This window comes from Curcuma longa, chromosome 17 (genome assembly GCF_044706935.1).
Source record: "Curcuma longa cultivar G26 ecotype Majalengka, Jawa Barat chromosome 17, ITB_CL_G26_1.1, whole genome shotgun sequence".
NCBI classification, from domain to species: domain Eukaryota; kingdom Viridiplantae; phylum Streptophyta; class Magnoliopsida; order Zingiberales; family Zingiberaceae; genus Curcuma; species Curcuma longa.
The window spans coordinates 4565991-4587057 of NC_133877.1; the positions used below are offsets into that span (position 1 = coordinate 4565991).

General features: G+C 43.4%; 4 protein-coding genes across 5 annotated transcripts in view; all 4 read left to right on the forward strand.

Annotated features, from left to right (window-relative positions):
* Positions 1-844: 844 nt before the first annotated feature.
* Positions 845-2418, forward strand: LOC141848430 (uncharacterized). The gene is made up of 3 exons (XM_074736458.1): positions 845-1039; positions 1123-1252; positions 1330-2418. Exons 1-3 carry the CDS (start codon positions 907-909, stop codon positions 2192-2194), a joined length of 1128 nt encoding a protein of 375 aa, XP_074592559.1. The 5' UTR covers positions 845-906; the 3' UTR covers positions 2195-2418.
* A 4820-nt stretch (positions 2419-7238) lies between these two features.
* Positions 7239-9780, forward strand: LOC141848429 (cation/H(+) antiporter 19-like). The gene is made up of 2 exons (XM_074736457.1): positions 7239-7456; positions 7555-9780. The coding sequence occupies exons 1-2, from the start codon at positions 7250-7252 to the stop codon at positions 9778-9780; spliced, it is 2433 nt and encodes an 810-aa protein (XP_074592558.1). The 5' UTR covers positions 7239-7249.
* A 541-nt stretch (positions 9781-10321) lies between these two features.
* On the forward strand, positions 10322-18633 carry LOC141848431 (peroxisome biogenesis protein 19-2-like). 2 transcript variants are annotated; one of them, XM_074736459.1, is made up of 5 exons: positions 10322-10455; positions 10542-10587; positions 10701-11007; positions 13902-14218; positions 18341-18633. In XM_074736459.1, exons 1-5 carry the CDS (start codon positions 10410-10412, stop codon positions 18384-18386), a joined length of 762 nt encoding a protein of 253 aa, XP_074592560.1. In that variant the 5' UTR covers positions 10322-10409; the 3' UTR covers positions 18387-18633. The 2 variants fall into 2 exon arrangements, with proteins under 2 accessions (XP_074592560.1, XP_074592561.1); XM_074736460.1 differs by having other exon boundaries at positions 10704-11007.
* Positions 18634-20388: 1755 nt separating this feature from the next.
* Positions 20389-21067, forward strand: part of LOC141811563 (uncharacterized) — a 2787-nt gene continuing 2108 nt past the window's right edge. Inside the window, exon 1 of the mRNA XM_074699583.1 lies at positions 20389-20521. Coding sequence (XP_074555684.1) covers positions 20389-20521 — 133 coding nt within the window. The remainder of the gene's footprint in view (positions 20522-21067) is intronic.

Consider the following 21067-nt stretch of genomic DNA (forward strand, 5'->3'; position numbering starts at 1 on the left):
CGATCTCAACTCGTCCAACAGCAACTATTTCAAGTGAATCCGCCTCGCTGATTGCCAATGAATGCACTGTGTTGCTCTGTCCTGCGTTGCCTTTCTCTGCTGTTCGATCTGGACGTGTTCGACGTCCGCCTCGATCGGCCGTCTCCTCCGCCAGATCCTCGTTTCCGAATTCACTTCTGAAAAAACATTCGGTAATTCGCCAGGTCCACAGTCTCACTTTCTTCGATGGGATATTCACTGCCCTTTATCTGAGGGCACTTTAACTTCTCTGTCTCTGGCATCCCCATCACTCTGAACATCCATGCGAGCTCTTCTATAAAGTTTCATGTTTTCCTGTCGATCCCTGTCAATCTCTTTGATAATTGAACGAGAGCGATTAGAACAGGGCGGTCGCATTGATCGACCACGGTTCTAACAATTTCTCTTGAAAATTATACCTTGAATTATCGAGGTAGGTGCGTCAAGGGGCATCCATTCCCCTGAAGAACTAAAGGGAGAATCCGCAGAGCTTTTCCTGGAAGTTTCCAATCTAAAAAAGTGATCTAAACAAAGGAAGGTGCACCTCTATCGATCCGAAAAGAATGTGTTTTACCATCACGGAAAGAAGATAAATATCAGTCTCCTCTGAGACTCGCTCGGCGTGCGGTAAAAAACCTCAAAAGCTCACATCGATTTATGTCTGCAACTCATGCAAAACGACATGGATAGCAACTGCTTTCCTCTCCCTCTCTTCCTCTTTCCTCCTACTTTAAAAGAGGAAGAGGAAGGAAGAGAAAGCGAGGGAGGAAAAAGGTTGTGGAGAATCAGAGAAAGTCTGCGCTGCGCTGCACTGCACTGCAGGCCAGGCGCTTATATACGCTAGGCGCTTTGGCTTTCTTTCCGCAGGTTCTCGGCTTCTGGTCAGGCATGGGAGGGCACTCCTGCTGCTACAAGCAGAAGCTCAGGAAGGGCCTCTGGTCGCCTGAGGAAGATGAGAAGCTCATCAAGCACATTACAAAGTACGGCCATGGCTGCTGGAGCTCGGTGCCCAAGCTAGCAGGTAACTAGTTAGCTGCGACCTTGTTTAGTTCGGTCAGGGTTTGGTGATTTAATGCTCGCTCGACGAATGGCATGGCATGGCAGGGCTCCAGAGGTGTGGGAAAAGCTGCAGGTTGAGGTGGATTAATTACTTGAGGCCTGACCTCAAGAGAGGTACATTCTCGCAGCAAGAAGAAGACCTCATAATCGAGCTCCATGCCGTGCTGGGAAACAGGTACTGAGCTTTGAGATCGGGAGTCGTCGGCGGCGAAGGGTTGATTTTTTTTTGATGCGGAGGGGATTGTGTTTCAGGTGGTCGAAGATTGCGGCGCATTTGCCGGGGAGGACGGACAACGAGATCAAGAACTTGTGGAATTCGTGCATCAAGAAGAAGCTGAAGCAGCGAGGGATCGATCCCAGCACCCACAAGCCGCTCGCCGACAGCGCGGCCCGCAGCAGCGAGAAGAACTCGGGCGCGTCGAGCGACCTCCGAGTCCCCGGGGCGGCCAACGCGGAGGCGGGCGGGCTGCTTGAGCTGACTCCGTCGGCGGCGGAAGAGAGCATCACGTCGCGGTCGGGGAAAGAGGTGTTCTCGGACCAGTTCCTCGCGGGCCACGAGGCCGCGTCCTCGAGCGGACGCTCTTCGCTCGGGTTCTTCCCCTTCGGCCTCGCCGCCGCCGACTGCGTCGTCCAAAGCCACCTACTCTGGCCCAGCCATGACCTCGCAATGCCGCCCGCGGCGGTCTCCGCCTCGTTTTTCTCGACCTCAGTGGCGGCTCCGCCGCCTCCGCCCGCGTGCTTCGACGGCGCCTCCATCGGGAGCTGGTACGAGGCGGATTGCTTCGCCGCCGGCCGCCGAAGCGTCGTGGAGGAAAGCAGAGGAGGGATGCTCCCATGGTCCGAGCTGCCGCCGTCCGACAAGGAAATCCAGGCCCAGCTCGGGAGCGAGGGCGTGGGCGAAGGCGAGGGCGAGGGCGAGGAGCTCAAGTGGTTGGAATACCTCCACGGGGCGCTTCCGCCGCCGTTGCAGGCGGCGCAGACTGCTCCGTTCGCGGCGGGAACTCAATTCGCCGCTAGTTGCTTGAGCAATTGGCAGCACAGCCAACAATTTCTGCTGGAACAGCAGCAGATTCAAGCTCCACAGATTTACGGCAAGGATTTTCACGACCAAATCTGAAATCCAAACCTATCAAAACCTCAAATTTAGAAGACGAAGCAATAAAATCTTCAAAAACTGTAAAAGGTTAGCGAAAATCATGCACAGAGTGCTTAAAACTCAAAGCTTGCAACTCCTGTTTCTCCCCTTTTTTTTCTGGATTTTTATTCTTCTATATTCTTGTTTTCACTTGAATAATTCTGTTTTTGTGGCCAAAACAATTCAAGTTTCTATTTTTCTGCCTATTTTCCCCTCCATTTAAGCATCTTTATCAGCTAAATCTTCACAAAACTTGTTAAGCGATTGATTCCTTCTACTAAATATCGATTGATTGAATCGCATCGTTTGTATTTTTGTACTTTTTCCCTTCTGGATTGGTTTTATTTAATAGATTTATAGTTCATAAAAAACAATGAAAAACAGAGAGGCATCTATTGCAACTACAGTCGACAGGAATTCCAGATGAGAATTTTGTGTTTTCATTTGACCCTTCAAAGAAAAAAAAGTTGCTTGTCAATTTTGTGTTAATAGTTTTCGGTACTGTATGATCATTAAAAAGTGATCCTAGGTATTGAGATTCATGTGTCAGTGATACTCAAAAAGTAATCCTAGGAAATTGACATGAAATGAGAAATTTACAATGAATCGGATATACGATGATAGAAGAAAGTTCAATAAGAAATTGATAAGCTAGTTAGACTCCATCAATATTTGATGATTAAACGTCTAATAGAAAGATAATTAAAGAAAAGTACAAATAGATCATAATTGATTGGATACTTAATAATTGGAGATGAATAGAAGTCTAAGTGGGTTGTAAAAGATCGAACACTTGACATGAATGCGAAAGTTCAAACAAATCAAAAAATATTGGATATTTATCATAGGAAAAGTAATAGTAGGTTGAGATAAATTGAATATGAATATCAGAATTGTTAAAAGCTGAATGTTCCAGAGTGCGTCAGGACACGTCACCGGACCTTCCTCGCCATGAGTGTGGAACAGGAGGAGGGGTTGAGGGCGATGGGATTTTCGGGGCTTCCAGACCTGTGGACACAGAGAACGTGAGTAGGAAGGCCAGGGGATTAAAAGTTGAAATAATATTATTAATCGACTAACTAGTTTGACTAAAGGCTATCAATCTATTGCTTGGTGATATTAATCAATTGGTAGAGGGCATTGTAGGCGCTTCGTCGGTTTGGCTTGGTAAGTGTCGGAACGGGGATGTAATCCAAACAGAAACTTCTCGAATTGATTGACCAGTTCGACTGGGTCTCAACAATCGATTGATTGGTAAATGTCTATCAAACTACGTAAAAAGAGTCATTCTACAAATGTCATTGCTTGGTGATATTAATCAATTGGTAGATAGTGTGATCGAATTATAATAAAACAATTGATTGGTAAAGTCTCAACGATCAATTGATTGTTGATTGTTTGACAAAAATCAATCCAAACAATAACTTTTAGAAGAGGATTTCGAGATGATTTGAAAGGGCCGATTTTTGAGAAGTTGGAAATGAAGTATTGTTGTATTCTCCACCACAAGACACATTCCAAAGCGACAAAAGAGCAAACAAAGCCAATATTATTGTGTAAAGTTACGCTTTTCATTTATATTTATATACTTGTATTGCTTATATTTGTTATGAAATCAGGTTGTAAGAAGCTTCTCCATTTCCGGAAGTTATCTGAGAAGAAGAAGGATAATGGGATAGTCGTCAGGATTAGACATTGGATGTAGTCGTTTTGGGAAGTGGTGAACCAAGTAAAACCATGTGTGTTAGCATTTTGCATTGGACTTCGAGTTTATTTCTGTTGGTGCAATCGACCTCTAGTCAAGGGTGACCAAACTTAAGTTGACTCGAGTTAGGTTTTCATGTTTGATCAATATGTTAAGTAGCCGAGTAAGACGTTAAGTAGGTTAAAACTAATCGGATACTTGACTCAATGAACATGGTTGAGCAAATGATGTGTGTTTGAGTAAAGAGTCAAGTAGGTCAAATTGATCGGATACTTGAGAAGAAGAGAAAATCTAAATTGGTCAAGGTTGCTTTGACATTTAGTGATTGGAGATGATAAAAGTCCAAGTGGGTCACGGTTGATCAAACACTTGGCTATTAGAAGTCTAACAAAGAGTGGCAAGAGGAAATTTCAAGTGAGACACAGTTGATTAGACGCTTAATGATCAAAAGTCTAACGGAGAATTAACAAGAGGGAAGTCCAAGTAGATTACAAAGGATAGAACACTTGGCATGAGAAACGTAGTCCAAGTCGATCAATGTTGACCGAACACTTGATGTGAGATGGATAAATTCTAAGTGAATCATGAAAGATCAGACACTTGAAACATATATGAAGTCGTGGTAGGTTGAGGTCAACCGGATATTAGGTAATGAAGAAGTTCTAACAGGTCAATATTGATCGTCTATCGGGCAACGAAAATCTCAATGGGTTAAGGATGATCAGATATTGGGCAAAAGAAGTCCTAATAAGTTGAGGTCAATCAGATACTAAGCAACGCGAGAGTTTAGCTTTAAAAAGGTTAAAATAGAGGTAACAATCAATTCTCAAGAAATAACAATCGATTGCTCATCCTAAATCTCGAATTCTAAGTTTGAGGTGAGAAAGAAGGCTAGCGGGTTGAATTGGCTGGTTGAACTCCAAGCTACCAATTAATTGGCGAGTTTCATCAATCGATTGATGACACTGTAGCAGCGAACAAAATGCTGCGGAATTGATTGACCAATTCGACTTGGTCCTGGTAGAGACCACACATTAGACAGAAAGTTTGACTCTAAGGTTGACTAGCTTGGTCCTACATCCTAACTTCACGCCAGAATTCCACACTCAAACTCCCCACCCTAGCAAGTTGGTCGAGCCCCAACTCAGCAACCAGCTTGATTCCGACTCCCCGACTTGGCAACCAGCTCGACTCCGACTCCTCGACTCAGCGACCAGCTTGGATCAGAACAAAACACTATCTTAGCTCAACTCAAGACTCAACACCCGACGCTTCTCCGGACGCAACTCTTGCTCCATACCCGACTTTGAACTACAACTCAACTCCCTGCTCAATATCCTACTCTGTGCTCTACTCATTGCTCTATTCAGTGTTCAATCAACTCGGTCTCTCCGAGTTCGATTCTTGACACTCCTTAATTCAGCTTGTCAGACCATCATCAGAATGACACGTGCAATGATATGATATTTAGGGCAGCTCACCTGCCCATTAATCCATCATGATTTACGATGGCACAGGCTGATACGTCGTTTTTGATGTCTGAATCCTCGACCCACTAGGACTTTTTGCCCCTCGGTCCACCCGACCTATTAGGATTTCCCACCTAACCGTAGCTAGGACTTTTTGCCCCTCGGTCCACCCGACCTACTAGGATTTTTCACCTAGCCGTAACTATGACTTTTTGCCTCTCGGTCCACCCGACCTACTAGGATTTCCCACCTAGCTGTAACTAGGACTTTTTGCCCCTCGGTCCACCCGACCTACTAGGATTTTTCACCTAGCTGCAACTAGGACTTTTTGCCCCTCGGTCCACCTGACCTATTAGGACTTCTCACCTGATATCTGGTCCTCTTGATTCAAACACGGAAGCACCCACTTCCTTTGTTTAAGGTTCAAACCACATGATTAGATCTGGATCATGGCTCATCCGGCAGTTAGTCCGGTGAAGAGCGGTCTCGCTCTGATACCACTTGTTAGTACCGATGGAATCAAAATATCTTCACAATGATATGATATTGTTCACTTTGGGCCTAAACCCTTATGACTTTGTTCTTGGGCTCTCCCCAAAAGGCCTCATACCAATGGAGATACTTTCCATCCTTTTAACCCATGATCTTTTCATGTACTTTAGATGTGAGATTATGTTTGCAACATTGCAACCCAACAGATACCATATCAGGGGTGAGTAATAGGACCCTTTGCTATTGCTGCGACGATGATGGAATATTCTCCTTACCAACTATGTGACATCTCCAATGACAAAATCTCACTGATGGGATATTCTCCTTAATTAAGATATGACATCTTTCTCTCTCATAATTCTATATAATGACCCCGCCTCTCGCAGGTGTAGGTATGCACACACGGCCAAGAACATTCTTACTCTTTCATTTCCGTGCATCCCTCTCCTACGACGGCTTGACTTGAGCGTAGGAGTGACTGAGCCAGGACACTCCTAGTTTTCGTTCTTACTTTCATCTTTTTCCTTGTAGCTTGGCGCTCAGTGATATATTAGAACCCGGAGTCCTCTTCCTTAGTTGGTCATGGGTATCATTTTGATTAGTCCATATATGAGACAGGTGTCTGACAATTCATAAGGAGATATGATCTATGATAAATTATGGTCTTCCTCTTCTAATCCCTTATAGTGATAAATTTAACACGTGTTTTTTTAGCAATAAGTAAAGTCTAAGGAAAATATAAAGCAATGAGTAAAAGTTTGACAAAAATATGAAAAAAAATAAAAAGACATTAAATACTTAAACCAAGCATCCTATTAAATGTCACTTATTAGTGGAGATCTTTAGGATAAGATTTGATTAGCGATTATTTCAATAGCTAATATAACTAAATACTGTCATCTCCTAAAATTTTTAAATATCTAAATCACACAAATATATTTATTTCTCAAAATATTTTTTTAAGTAGATAAATACATATATAATAATTAAATTAAAAAAATTACGGTTATTTTTTTTAAAAATGCAGTTGTTAGTTACCCTTCCATAAAATTGGCGGTGACGGTAGCCCAAATGTTCTGGCTTTGGTTGTCCTTCCCGTTCTGGCGCCTCGTCTCCAACATTTGCTCGCCGCCATTGTTTTCGTTTCTCCTTAAATTTGTTTATGGCGTCTCCTCCGTCACAGTCCGTCCTCAAGCTTTTATTTAATCCTCTTTCTTCCTCCAGCATCTTCACCTCGCGTCCGCTCTCTTCCTCGCCGTCCTTGCGGGAGGCGCCATCGAGGTATGCGTTCAAATCAACTCCTTCCTAACTCTGTTGCATTCCTTCACGTGTGCATCTCTGTTCGCTTTGTTCTTGAAAGGGGGATCGACGATGGCCACCGCGACTTCGGCGAATGCGACGGCGACATGCCTGAAGCCGATGAAGACGACGTCGAACGGGTCGTGGCAGGGCGATAACCCGCTCGACTACGCGTTGCCGCTGGCCATCGTCCAGATCTGCCTCGTCATCGTCGTCACGCGTGTCCTCGCCTTCCTCCTCCGCCCGCTCCGCCAGCCGCGCGTCATCGCCGAGATCATTGTAAGACTTCGCGGTCGCCCAGGTGTTTGTTTAAATGCCGCAGCCAGATTATTAGTATTGGAAAGCGCACTTAAGTTGTTTGTACATTTGCGTGAAAGGGTGGGATCTTGCTGGGCCCATCGGCGCTGGGGCGCAGCCAGCGGTTCTTGGACGCGGTGTTCCCGAAACAGAGCCTGACGGTGCTCGACACGCTTGCGAATATCGGCCTCCTGTTCTTCCTCTTCCTCGTCGGCCTGGAGCTGGACCTGCGCTCCATCCGCCGCACCGGGCAGCGCGCTTTGATCATCGCCGCCGCCGGCATCTCCCTCCCCTTCGTCATGGGCATCGGCACCTCCGTCGCGCTCCGCCACACCGTCGCCAAAGGCGTCCCCGGTGGCCCCTTCCTCGTCTTCATGGGCGTCGCACTCTCCATCACCGCGTTCCCTGTCCTCGCCCGCATCCTCGCCGAGCTCAAGCTCCTCACCACCGACCTTGGCCGCATGGCCATGTCCGCCGCTGCCGTCAACGACGTCGCCGCGTGGATTCTCCTCGCGCTCGCCATCGCCCTCTCCGGCTCCGGCTCTCCCTTGGTCTCTTTATGGGTCCTGCTCGCAGGCGCTGGTTTCGTAGCCTTCGTCGCCATCTGCGTCCGCCCCGTGCTCGATTGGATGGCCCGCCGCTCCCCCAGCGGCGAGCCCGTTAAGGAGACGTTCATATGTGCCACGCTCGCCACCGTGCTCGCCGCCGGTTTCGTGACCGACACCATCGGCATCCATGCGCTGTTCGGCGCCTTCATCATCGGGATCTTCGTGCCCAAGGACGGTCCGTTCGCTGGCGTGCTTATCGAGAAGATTGAGGACATCATCTCCGGCCTCTTCCTCCCGCTCTACTTCGTATCTAGCGGCCTGAAGACGAATGTCGCTACTATCAGCGGTGGCCAGTCCTGGGCCCTTCTTGTCCTTGTTATCGCCACCGCGTGCATCGGTAAGATTGGGGGCACTATCCTGGCCTCGATTCTTGCCAAGGTGCCCATGAGGGAAGCATTGACACTGGGCTTCCTCATGAACACCAAGGGCCTCGTTGAGCTCATCGTCCTTAACATTGGCAAGGACCGCAAGGTTCTCAACGACGAGACGTTCGCCATCATGGTGCTCATGGCTCTGTTCACCACCTTCATCACGACGCCAATCGTGATGGCCATCTACAAGCCGGCACGGCGGACGCCGTCATACAAACACCGCACCATCTTGCGGGACGACACCGAAAGCGAGCTCCGGGTGCTGGCCTGCTTCCACGGTAGCCGCAACATCCCCACCATAATCAACCTCATTGAGTCTGCCCGCGGCACCCGCCGCCGCGGCCTTACCGTCTACGCCATGCACCTTATGGAGCTTTCGGAGCGCTCCTCCGCCATCTCCATGGTTCATAAAGCCCGCCGAAACGGCCTCCCCTTCTGGAACCGCAAGCAGAGCGGCGACCAAGGCGGCGCTGACCAGCTCGTCGTTGCCTTCCAGGCCTATCAGCAGCTGAGCAACGTCAGCCTCCGCCCCATGACCGCCATTTCCGACCTCCAAACCATCCACACAGACATTACCGGCAGTGCCGAACACAAACGCGCCGCCCTCATCCTCCTTCCCTTCCACAAGATGCAGCAGTTAGATGGCTCCCTTGATTCCATCGGCCACGGCTACCACCTTGTTAACCAGCGCGTCCTTCGCAGCGCCCCCTGCTCCGTCGCTGTCCTCGTTGATCGAGGCCTTGGCGGCGCTGCCCAGGTAGTCGCCAGCGAGGTCTGCTACACCGTCGCCGTCCTTTTCTTCAGCGGCCGCGACGACCGCGAGGCCCTCGCTCTCGGCACGCGCATGGCGGAGCACCCCGGCATCCAGCTCGTAGTCGTGCGCTTCATCCCCCAAGCCATCGGCGCCATGCTCGACGGCAATCGCGACTCCGTCAGCATCAGGGTGGACGCCAACGAGATCGCCGCCGACGAGGCCTACATCGCCGAGTTTCGCCAGAAAGTGATGGCGAACAACGCCACCATCAAGTTGGAGCAGACAGCGGTCGGCCGGAAGTCGGACGTGGTGGCCGCCATCAAGGCGGTGGGTCGGTGCAACCTCTTTCTGGTGGGGCAGTCGGCGCCCACGGTGGCGCTGACGGACAAGAATGACTGCCCTGAGCTGGGGCCGGTCGGAAACTACTTGGCATCGTCTGAATTCTCGGCGACTTCCTCCTCGGTCCTCGTCATCAAGCAGTACGACCCGGCGGCGAACCCGGTCGGACCGGCGGCTGACGGGGTAGAGATCTACGACGACCCCGACACGCCCAGGACTCCTTTAGCCAAGTAGATGCGGTTCGGTATCGCTCTCGCTCTCGCTCTCGCTTGCCTCCAGGCTTTGCACCTTTTGTTATGGGATTAAACACTGTACATTTCCAAGCAAATTCCCCGCTCAGAACATATTTGAACGTGCCGGTTTTTTCCCATTTTTGGACAGCAATATAACAGCGTTGTGGAATTGATCACTAATTCCTGTTTACGAATAAAGAAAAAAAAAAGATAAATTGTATTACTGTGAAGGCAATTTTCTAATTTGTTTAGTAAAGAATATTTTCCACCGAAGCAAAAGAAAGTGTTTTTTCACAGCGAAGTTTTTTCGAACTTCCTCCATGATGATCATTAAATTTATAATTAATTTTTGAAATGGTCTGGCAAATATAAAATATACTCACTTTGGGGCCAAGCTCATATTCGGTCACGTACGGGAACTGAAATGGGCCTCGGCTGTGGCCAGCCTGGACCGGACCCACTGACAGATCCACCCGCATCTTTTACCCACGTCGGGGACAAAAAGGATAAATTACGAAGGGCCGCAACAAGCAGCAGCAAATTACGAAGCCCTGTATATAAACTGTTACCCTAGACTTGATCCGGCTTCGGCGGCCTCCTCCTTCCTCACAGCTTCGCGATCGCATCGCCATGGCCGATCCTTGTTCCGCCGATGATCTAGACCAGCTACTAGACAGTACTACTACGCCTCTTTCTCTCCCTCGACCGTGCGTTCGATTCCTTCGCTTTTGTTCTTAATTCGACCTCCCTTCTGTGTTTCAGGCGCTTTGGACGATTTCTCTCAGCTCGGTCTCGCTCCTTCCCAGAGGTAGTTCCATCCAACACTACTGCTCGAGTCGTCGCTCATCCGAAGCGATTCCTTTTTGTTTGTGTTTTATCTCGAATTGTTCTTTGATTTTGGAGGTGTGATAATATTGACAGTAGCGATGGAAAAAGTGATGGGAGGGTGGGGAAAGATCCGTCGCCGCCCTCGTCGTCTTCCTCTCCACAAGTACAGGGATTGGGAATGGGCCTGCCGGATTTGGGTGCGAGGAGGAAGGGGAAGCAGAGGACCCGTCCCAAGGGTTCCCACGCGTCCGAGGCACTTGAGAAGCTGACGCAGCAGACGCGTGAGGCAGTGAGGGGCTTGGAGTCCGCTACGAGAACCACCAACGTCCCCCAGGGCGCCGATGCTGAAATGGTCGAGGAGTTCGTCAAGCAGTTCGAGGCGGAGATAGCTGGCTCGCAGGTATTTTTTTCCCGTATAATTTTCAAAAGACTAAACAATTTAGCCTGGATTATATTGTCATTATTATTTTTATTTTTATTATTTTCAGAACCTTACTATACATTTCTAAATTATCATATATATCAAGGGACAAAGAGGGCATGGATATCTGCAGAGCTTCGTTTCTTTTAGTCCAAGAAAGTGATATAATTTTCATTTTTCAACAATTTTGCTCGTTCGGGTTGATTCGTTTTTCCAGTGTGTTATGCATTGGGCTAGAATGTGCTTAGGCTACCTAATTGGGCTAGAATGTGCTTAGGCTACCTAGTTCCAGTTCTCAACACTCTGTATTCCTTCGAACCAGGATATTCTAGTTTCTCTATTGTTTCTTCCCCTAGTGCTCACGTTAGTGTTAATGGATGTTGGATTTATATGAAGGTCGAGAGTGGTTGCTTTATACTCTACCTGGTCTATTATATCTGTTTCTTGAGTCCTGCTTCATAGATATTTCAAGAGAGGACACTAATTAGGGTGCTTCCATTGACAAGTGAAGCTCTCTTAGTGAATTATTTTTGGCTTTGGCTTGTAATGAGCTATTGTCTTCTTTAGAATGCTAAAGGAAAGAACTGAGAGATGTGACTTTATACGCAGGTTATCTCCTTAATCTCTTTGACCTTTGCTTCTGAGATACTTGATCTTTTCCAAAAGCCTCTCTATTTCATAGTAGGTTTTGATTGAGGCTGACATGGGCTTGTCCACGGTGGCACAACCACCATATTGATTCTTAAACAACACGATGTTTTCCACCAAATGCTATGACTAATATTTAAATTAGTTCCTTTCATTTCCCAAACTTAGATACATGAAAAATCTTTCTGAAACTGAAAATATTATGTAGCTACGTTATGATGGTTAATGTCTGCCTGTTCCTGACAAGATGAATTAGATGCTTATTATTTGTAAACTACAAACATAGCAATGATTGCATTTTGAATGGTCTATTTGTGTTTTGATTTAATGGCTTGTTTACTTGGGTGGACCAACATGAGGGAAAATGGAGGGTAGGGGAAAAGAAATAAAAGCACATGGAGGAGATGAAGGTTGTGCATTTTTTGGTCCCTTTCCCTCCTCTCTATCTATTTCCTCTCATTCATTCATCCAATTAAATAAGACTTTACTGCTTTTGGTTTGCAATATCATCAAGGATCTACTTCATGTAAAATCTGAGTCACTTGAGTATTGACATCTTATGTTATTTTTAGAGAGTTATGAAATATAGTTTATATGCAAATCACCAACTTTTCCTGTGAATGAAATTGACACTTTTTTACTTTACCTTGTTTGGGTTTTTGGAGTTAACATTCTTCATCAACATTTGCTTAAACTTTGATGCTCTTGTGGATAAATTCAGCCCAATAAATTAATTACATGGTGGGACAACTACTGAATTATATTCTTGAAAATTTGTCTGAATGAATGAAGCAACTAATTATGAGCTTGAATTTGTCCTATAATGGACTTCAAGATGTCTATGCACCTCGACTGTTTGCTTTTTTTTTCAAAAAGTTTTTTTCTTCTATTTTTACTTAGGCTTTAATTTCTGCTATTGAAAATATGACTTGTTCCTATAGATCGTATACCGTCCTTGGCAGAATAACAAACTTAGCAACCTTGCCCATGAAGGTAGGTTCAACCGACTCTCATCGTCAGGTGACCTTTGTGGAGTAGTAGATCTCGATATGATGGAAAATGGCGGAGACTATGCTTCTTAAGTATTCAGTTCCCCCTTCCAATTAACAAGATGGAATCCAAAATTGAGCATACAATCAAGATAGTGAATGCCATTCACAGGCCTAGCTTCAGCCATGTGTGATTATCATCTGTCCTTTTGAGGAGAAGTAGATCTCCACATGTTAAAAAATGGAGATTGTATGCTTCTTTATATTCAGTTCCACTTTTCAACTAATAATATGCAATTCTGAAATGGGTATGCAATCAAGCTAGACAATTCTATCGATAGAGATAGGCTCAGTCATGTGTGATTTATCAGGTGACATTTTGTGGAGATGTAGATTCCGATATGCTGCAAAACGGAGGAGACTGTAATGCATTACAAATTATGTTATACTATAGTGGACTGTTCATCCAATAATCACTTCTAAAAATTGTAGGTTCAAGGTTGCAATGTGCTTTGCATAAAAAACAACAACTGGTGAGAAGAGGCCTTCCTTTATCATAGCTTGCTATTAATAATTGGAAATTGAATTAATGTTCAATCCTACTAAGTTGATTAAATAAGCATTAAGGTCAAAGAGTGAATACTTCTTTTCATACTGCAAATTCAAACATGGGGTAGAAGTTCAAATATGATGATTCTCAAAAAACAGTTAGGTTGAGATGCATTCAACTTGTTGTCTTCGATAGCATAGTCCATTTTTCCTACTTTCCAGAGTGCGCATCAATTTTATATATATATATATATATTTTAAAATAATTGTTTAACATTGGTATTGATATGAATCTCTTCCATTTACTGATGATTCTAAATTGATCCAGATTGTTGTGAAGGGATGCATAAATCACTATTCATTATGTGCAACTCTTAATTTGACCTTTGAGTCTATAAAGAGATAGCAATTTGCTCAACGTTGACAGTCTTCAACATTTTACTGGTCGGCTATGGTTTGATGCAAATTTCATATGAGACCTTCATCCTATGGTTGATTTATCTGAAGTACTATTAGTCATAATCTCTTTAATGATTTAAAAAAATATATTTTCTTCCAAGTTCTATATTTTCTCATCCTTGTATTCAGATAACATTCCTTATAGTAATTTTCCCCTACAGTATATCGTTTGTATAAAGTATGTTGATTCTAATGACCTTATGTAGATTGTCTTTCTTTATTATCCAGGACGTGGAATCTATTGTTGAAACTATGATGCAGCAGCTTTTGTCTAAAGAAATTCTCCACGATCCCATGAAGGAGATTGGAGAAAGATATCCGAAGTGGTTGGAAGAGCACAAAGATGTTCTGAAGAAGGAAGATTATGACCGCTATTATCACCAATATGAGCTTATATTGAAGTTAAATGAGGTTTATGATAAGGAACCTGAAAACTTCTCCAAGATTGTTGATCTCATGCAGAAAATGCAGGAATGCGGCCAACCTCCAAGTGATATTGTTCATGAACTTGCTCCTGATCTTGATCTAAGCAGCCTTGGGCAGTTGTGAGTATTCCAGTTTCACTTTTTGTTTGCCTATCTAGCTATTCTGGTATCTACTTCTTGTGATGCACTTCAGACCATATGTCATACATGGTGAACTTGATGATGTGAAATTTATGGGTCCATATAACATTTACTGCTTTATAGGTGTATATGATGCATGCATATATCTTTGCACGATCATACATATATATTGCATGCTTAAGTGTGTATCATTCATTTTATTCTTCTTACGCATCAAGGATCTGGTGGAACGTAGCTATATGTTTTATGTGGCCTTGGTTACTGGATCTGAGCAGGTCCAATGGACATGGGTTCTTCTAAGTAACAAACTTCAAAAATTAGGTGAACTTGGCTGGTGTTTGCATAGATGATTACTGTTTGGCAATTCAGTTTATATATATATATATATATTTATATTTTCCCTTTCGTCTAGGATGTTATGTTTAACAATCTGGTATTTTTGTAAACTAATCTAGTCCCTCCCATAAATAGATCCTAGTTTGATTAAATTTCACAAGGAAACCAGCAATTGTCATATTTGCTGTAAGTAGTTTAAATTTATGTTGTTCCTTAAGTCAGAGGCAAAATAACACAAGGATTTGGGAAATGTGAATATGAGATCGAGCCTGGTGGATTTATAAACAGTATTTAAGAAGTCTTTTAAATTTGTCAAAGTCGGTCTCAAGCCCGGTTGAAAAAGGGCGAGGGTTGTGATTTAGGTTGCTAGTCAACGTGCAGGCAATGTTCAATGAATGGTTCCATCAAATTATTATGCTAGTGCTAGGATATTCCCGATAAGGAACGCGTTGCAAATTCCGATTATAACGTCTTAGCAAAGACCGTTACATCTTCATGAGAACTCGAGTGTAGTGTTAAATATGTAAGTGTTTTTACACCATAGGTTGGGTAATAATAAATATTATAGAGAAATTTAATTGTCTAAGATTTGAAATATGGAATCTAGGAATACTCATTGGCAAAACAATGGAGGTAGTAGATACGATGATTAGGAGAAGAATTAATATTTTGTGTACAAGAGATAAAATGGGTAGGGGAGAAGGTAAAATGATAGAGAATTCCAATTTTAAGTTATGGTATATAGGAATGAATAAAACAAGAAATGAAGTAGGTATTGTTGTCGATAGTTTGCTAAATGATGAAGTAGAAGTAGTTAGAAAGGGGATAAGATTATTGCTCTTAAGATAATGGTGATGAAGGAAACTATTAATATAATTAATATATATGCACCTTAAGTATTGTTAAATGAACACACCAAATTTAGATTTTAGGACGACCTAGATGAAGTATTATAAAATATTCTGCCAATTAAAATGATTTTAATAGGAGGAGATCTAAATGTGCACGTATGAGTGAAAAATGAGGAATATGATAGGGTGCATGAGGATTATGGGTTTGGAACAAGGAATGAAGGAAAAATTATATTGGATTTTGCGATAACATATGACCTTATACTAGTTAATACGCTTTTTAAGAAAAGATAAGAACACTTGGTTACGTTCAAAAGTGGGAATAATAAATTACAAGTTAATTTTAGGAAGAAGGATAAAAAGATTTGTAAAAATTACAAGATCATCTTTGGAGAAAACTTAATTACCTAACATAGGTTAGTAATGTTGGATATAGGCCTCATGCATAGTATCAATAAAAGAAAAATATGCACGATTTTTAAATTTAGTTGGTGGAAATTAAATGATGGGAAACAAAATATATTTAAGGAGAGGGTAGGAGTACAAGTATTAAAAGAAATATATGATGACTCAAATATGATATGATATAAGATAATATCAAAGTTAAAAATAGTAGCAAGAGTGTATTCGGTGAGTTAAAGAGATGTGCACCACCAAGTAAAAAATTTTGGTCGTGGAATGAGAAAGTACAAGAGAAAGTGAGGGAAAAACGAACAACATATAAGGTATTATATACTTATAAGAATGAGAAAAATTTAAAAAAATATACAGTAGCCAAGGAATAGGCCAAGAAAGTAATGAATGAAGCTAAGAATGTAACTTTTGAACACATATTGAAAATTGGATACAAAAGAAGGGGAAAGAGATATTTATAGAATAACTAAAACGAGAGAGGAAGACACATGAATAGAAGACGAGAGTTGTAAAGATGAGGAGGTTAAGGATGGACAAGATAAGAAATTAAAATATTAGAAAGAAAGTCGGAGTTGCACCTATTGAGGGAAAATTCTGGGAGACACATTTAAGTTGGTACATACATGTACTTAGACGATCAATAATGTTTCAGTTAGACGATGTGAAACTATGACAAATGTGCACATCAAACGAGGAAGAGGAAGACCAAAAAAGATTTGGTTAGTAATAATAAAATAAGATAAAATTTATTTAAATATAAATTATGATATAATAGAGGATAGACCTCAATGACATAGAAAGATCCATATAGTTGACCCCGCCTAGTGGGATAAGACTTGGTTGTTGATGTTGTATTTGAGAAGTCTTTTCTTGAGGAACTAATTTGATATATTTTCTATCCATATTGCTAACCTTTTGGTACTGACATTATTCTTCGAGACTGTTAGCCCTTAAAGTTTAAAAAGGTCAAGCTTGAGCTTGCACGTTCAGAAAAATTAGGATTGAAAATTGTGTTTCAATAAAGAATGATCTACAAATATTTGAGACCTCAAGTATCATTCAGGAGAGTTAACGAGCAAATAATACACATAGCTAGTGCAAATAATTCCTTCTATAATCCTCTTATGATGCCCTGTTTATTCTGAAGCGCATATGAGGAAAAGAATGGATTCCATTGTGGAAATATATCCTTGGGGGAGGGGAACGGAAAGACGAAGGATAAAAAGTAAACAAGGAGAAGAGAAAGGAAAGCAAGCAGTGACGACTGTAGCATCTTTGTTGTCGCGATGAGGTTGCGACTCACGGGTGCCTCGACGGCAAGGTCGGACCTCGTCCGCGACCTTGTGGCGAGGTCGCGAGGTCGCAGGCCATACCTCCGCCCTTGTTGTGTTTGTCGGTGGCGGAGGAGGGGATAAGGAGAGGGTCAAGAGACCTCTGCCCCTGTTGTGGTTGTTGACAACGGGGTAGGGGAGAAGGAGACCACTCTTGTTGTGGTTGCTAGCGGTGGGAGAGGGGAGAAGGAGAGGGGCAAGAGACCTCCTCCCTGTTGTGGTTGTTGGCGGTGGGAGAGGGGAGAAGGAGATCACCCTTGTTGTGGTTGCTGGCGGTGGGGGAGGAGAGAAGGAGAGTGGCAGGAGACCTCCACCCCTGTTATGCTTGTTGGCGGTAGGGGAGGGGAGAAGGAGAGGGGTAGGAGGGAAGTAGAGGTCGCGAGGCAATACATCGCGACCTTGTGGTGAGGTCCCTGTTGTGGTTTCTGGTGGCTGGGAGGGGAGAAGGAGAAGGGGCAGGAGGGAAGTAGAAGAGGAGGTGGCGACGATCGAGTCGACTTCGAAATGGGGAAACTTGCATGGTGTTGCTGGCAGAGTGCTCTGGCGAGGAGTTCAAGGAGAAGGCAAGGGAGATTTGAGATTGCAAGCTTCTCGCTCGCTTCTGTCCGATTTCAAGGGGATGTAAAATAGAGATAAAAACAATCTGTTGATGGATTTGAAATCCATCCATCCCTTATTTTTTTACAAGTAAACAAGGCAAAGTATCTCAATTCTTGTGCAATCCGTTCTTTTCGTCATCCCTGCTTCGGAGTAAACAGCGCCTTAGTGTTGGAGTTCAATGCCCATCCGCGAAACAGTTGCAAGAGAGAACAACAAAAAAAGAAAGGAAAAAAAAAGATGAAAAATGGCTTTTGATATTAAAAGCAGATCTCCCCAATGGTTTCCTTGAAACAGCCTTAAGGTTATTCATGTCATGTCACCCAATCTAAACTGATCACACGTATTTTTCTTCTCTCAACTATTCTGGGTTGTCATATTCTTTCTAGTCATGGGTGAAACTGAAGCAGCTTTATACTGGTAAGGTTGGTCTTTTAAACCCAACTTTGATCAGCGTACTAGTTGGTTACATATAAACCTGTCTCTTTTATCTAGTTTTAGCTTACTGATTTCCTTGTTTCTTTGAAGGTTTACATTTTTCAAACAATCATTCTTGATTATTGCTGCTGCAGATCCCCTGACCAACTAGACGCTGCAGCCAACTGTTCTATAATGTGAAGACATCATACGCTGGTACAATAAGATCGGACGCTGCAGCCAAATGTTCTATAATGTGAAGACATTATACGCAGGAACAATAATATCGGTTCCCTTTCCTCTAAGATGTTTAATATTAGGTTTTACATTGTGGTCACCTTTCCTCCATTTTCTCTCTTTCATAGGCATTTTCTGATTGTGCAATATTATAAGCTACAAAAGTTCGTCCGAGTTTTATTTGTAGAATTGTAGTTAAGTTTTATTTGTTTCTATACTGATTCATCCAGATGCTATTTTTTAGAACTATATTTTGTTTCAGTACTATCCTTCTGGTATAAAGCAGGGCAAATGAACCAAATGTACCCATGGTGTTGACTGTGCATCCTAGACATGCGTCAGTGCGAAGATCTAACGGAGGATGCATGATACATTTTGTTCGTAAGTTATTTCGTCGATAAGTATTTAATTCTTTTATAATAAAGGATAAATAAAAAATTGCGCATTATCTCAAGTGCCATGTGTTGGAAAAAATAACAGAGGTTTGTGGGAAAAAAAATTACACTTGTGTGGAAGAGGAAAAATAAGGAAACACTAAATTCTAGAAATTTTTGATGTGCATTTTTTACAAACAAAGGACCTATTTATAGCCTACGTTAACATAACGAAACTATTGTGGCTAACAGATGGTTGCTCCCCTCCCCTCCCATATTTTTACCAAGTGGCGTCGCCAAAGAAAAATGACATCTCTTTCTTTAAGTTCCAAGTATGTAGTCTCGTACAGCATCCCCAGTTACATGAATGGTACCTGTGCGAGTAATGCCCGCATCTGAGTGTGATTATCAATGTTAACTTGCGATTCAGAATTCAGTATGGCTATCAGTGTCTACTTGTGACTTAGAACATGACGTGTAAATATTGATTTCATTGTGTTAATTGTCTTTAAAATTATTGTTAACGGTGAATTAGCTAGCTCCTCCTAGCTCCATCTTGGGTCATTCCTGAATGTGTTGGACAATTCATGTCTGTGTTATCCATCTCTTTATGTAATATCCAATAGAGAAAAATGAAATGAGTTTCTTCAAGAGATAACTCGAGTTATAAAATGTTTTATATTTTACAAGGACAATTCAAATATAATCACTATCAATCTTTACCTTAAAATCAACAACAAAACTATCACTAGTTGGGTAATATGTGATTGAATGAAACTACATTAGAGCTAAATAACAGAGAGTTCTTAGACCGGCAAAAACTAGAAAAAGGCTTTAATTTCTCTTTTCTTCAGCCTTCATCCCATCGCCTTTGTAATCACTTGTTCTGTTGGTGTTGACGAAACTCATTCCCATTTGGTCATGCCTTCTCTGGTTCGCTTCATCGAGGGCCCAAAAATTATAGTTTCGCCCAGGGCCTTTGGACAACCAGGACCGGCTCTATCGGTAGTAACTAAAAAAATGATAATCCCAGTAGTCACATTTCTGGGGTGGTCGTTCCGGTCCCATGGAAGTTTCTCACCGACCACCAGGGTAAATCGGGAAGCGCATACGGCGGCCAATCCAGATGCCCAGCATCCTTTGATTGCGTTCCCCATTTGGAGGAAAATTCCTACAAATACGCCGTAGCTGGGAATCGAACCGCGGGTCTCTGAGTTACAATCCGGATATCCTACCGTTGCACCATTGCCCCGGGGACTTGATTCGGTAGTAACTAGGGCGTGCCTCAGTTGGCAATCATGTAATAGATTTGCCACGTTAAATAAGGCTGCGTTTGGTTTGAGGGACACGAGAGACAGTGACAGAAATACAAAAATACAGAAGACAGTAGAGATAGTGGACAGAATATAAATTGTATCTGTCTCATGTTTGGTAATACAAAATACAAAAACAGAATCTCTAACTTAAAAGACTAAATTACCCTTCCTAACCCTATACCTAAAACAAAACTTTACCCGGCCTCCTCACCGCCTTCAAGCTCCAACGATCGCACATCTGCAGTCTACACCGCCGTCAGCGAGGCGGCAAAAGCGATGGCGACGCTGCCGGCGGCTCCGCTCCGGTGGCCCTCCGCATCATGCACCGCAGCCTCACATTTGCCCCATCTTCCCCTGCCGAGTGCTATTGCAGCAGTCTTAGTCCGCATCCTTTCTCTTCCGGACAAAGGTCAATCTCTTGCCCTTGAAAGAGCAACTTAAAACTTTTTTCTTTATTCTCCTTTCAATATGATCAACGTTGTATGTTACTAGAAGATATGATGAAGAATTTTGACGATATTGCCTTTATTAGCATACCGCCGTCGCCACAATATCGCAGACTTGCTGATCGCCCTGCTGATCGCCCTGTGTTCATATAGCCCGTCGTTCATATAGCCCGCCGTCCATTAGCCGAAAACCCCGCTGATTGCCCTGCTGATTGACCAAGTGGTCGATCAGCTGAGGCTGATCGACCAGGTAGTCGATCAGCTGAGGCGTGAAGATGCAGACCGAGGGTTTTGTGGGTAAAATGGGAATTTAATTCTTCTGTCTCCGTGCAAGTTGCGGTGTCTCCGGAAACTGGATGGACATGAATTTTGGGTTGCATGGCGACAGAGACGGAGACAAAACTTTATTTTTTGTACCTGTCTCTGAAAATCAAACGGGGACAGAGACAAAAAAATATAATTTGTCTCTGTATTTATGTCCTGTCCCTCAAACCAAACACAGCCTAATT

Bases quoted from the DNA above. Each gene is read 5' to 3' on its own strand.
- LOC141848430 (XM_074736458.1), top strand. From the start codon at position 907: ATGGGAGGGCACTCCTGCTGCTACAAGCAGAAGCTCAGGAAGGGCCTC. The intron at 1,040-1,122 runs GTAACTAGTTAG...ATGGCATGGCAG, and splicing joins CTCGGTGCCCAAGCTAGCAG to GGCTCCAGAGGTGTGGGAAA. The intron at 1,253-1,329 runs GTACTGAGCTTT...ATTGTGTTTCAG, and splicing joins CATGCCGTGCTGGGAAACAG to GTGGTCGAAGATTGCGGCGC.
- LOC141848429 (XM_074736457.1), top strand. From the start codon at position 7,250: ATGGCCACCGCGACTTCGGCGAATGCGACGGCGACATGCCTGAAGCCG. The intron at 7,457-7,554 runs GTAAGACTTCGC...TTTGCGTGAAAG, and splicing joins GCGTCATCGCCGAGATCATT to GGTGGGATCTTGCTGGGCCC.
- LOC141848431 (XM_074736459.1), top strand. From the start codon at position 10,410: ATGGCCGATCCTTGTTCCGCCGATGATCTAGACCAGCTACTAGACA. The intron at 10,588-10,700 runs GTAGTTCCATCC...TAATATTGACAG, and splicing joins GGTCTCGCTCCTTCCCAGAG to TAGCGATGGAAAAAGTGATG. The intron at 14,219-18,340 runs GTGAGTATTCCA...TTGCTGCTGCAG, and splicing joins CTAAGCAGCCTTGGGCAGTT to ATCCCCTGACCAACTAGACG.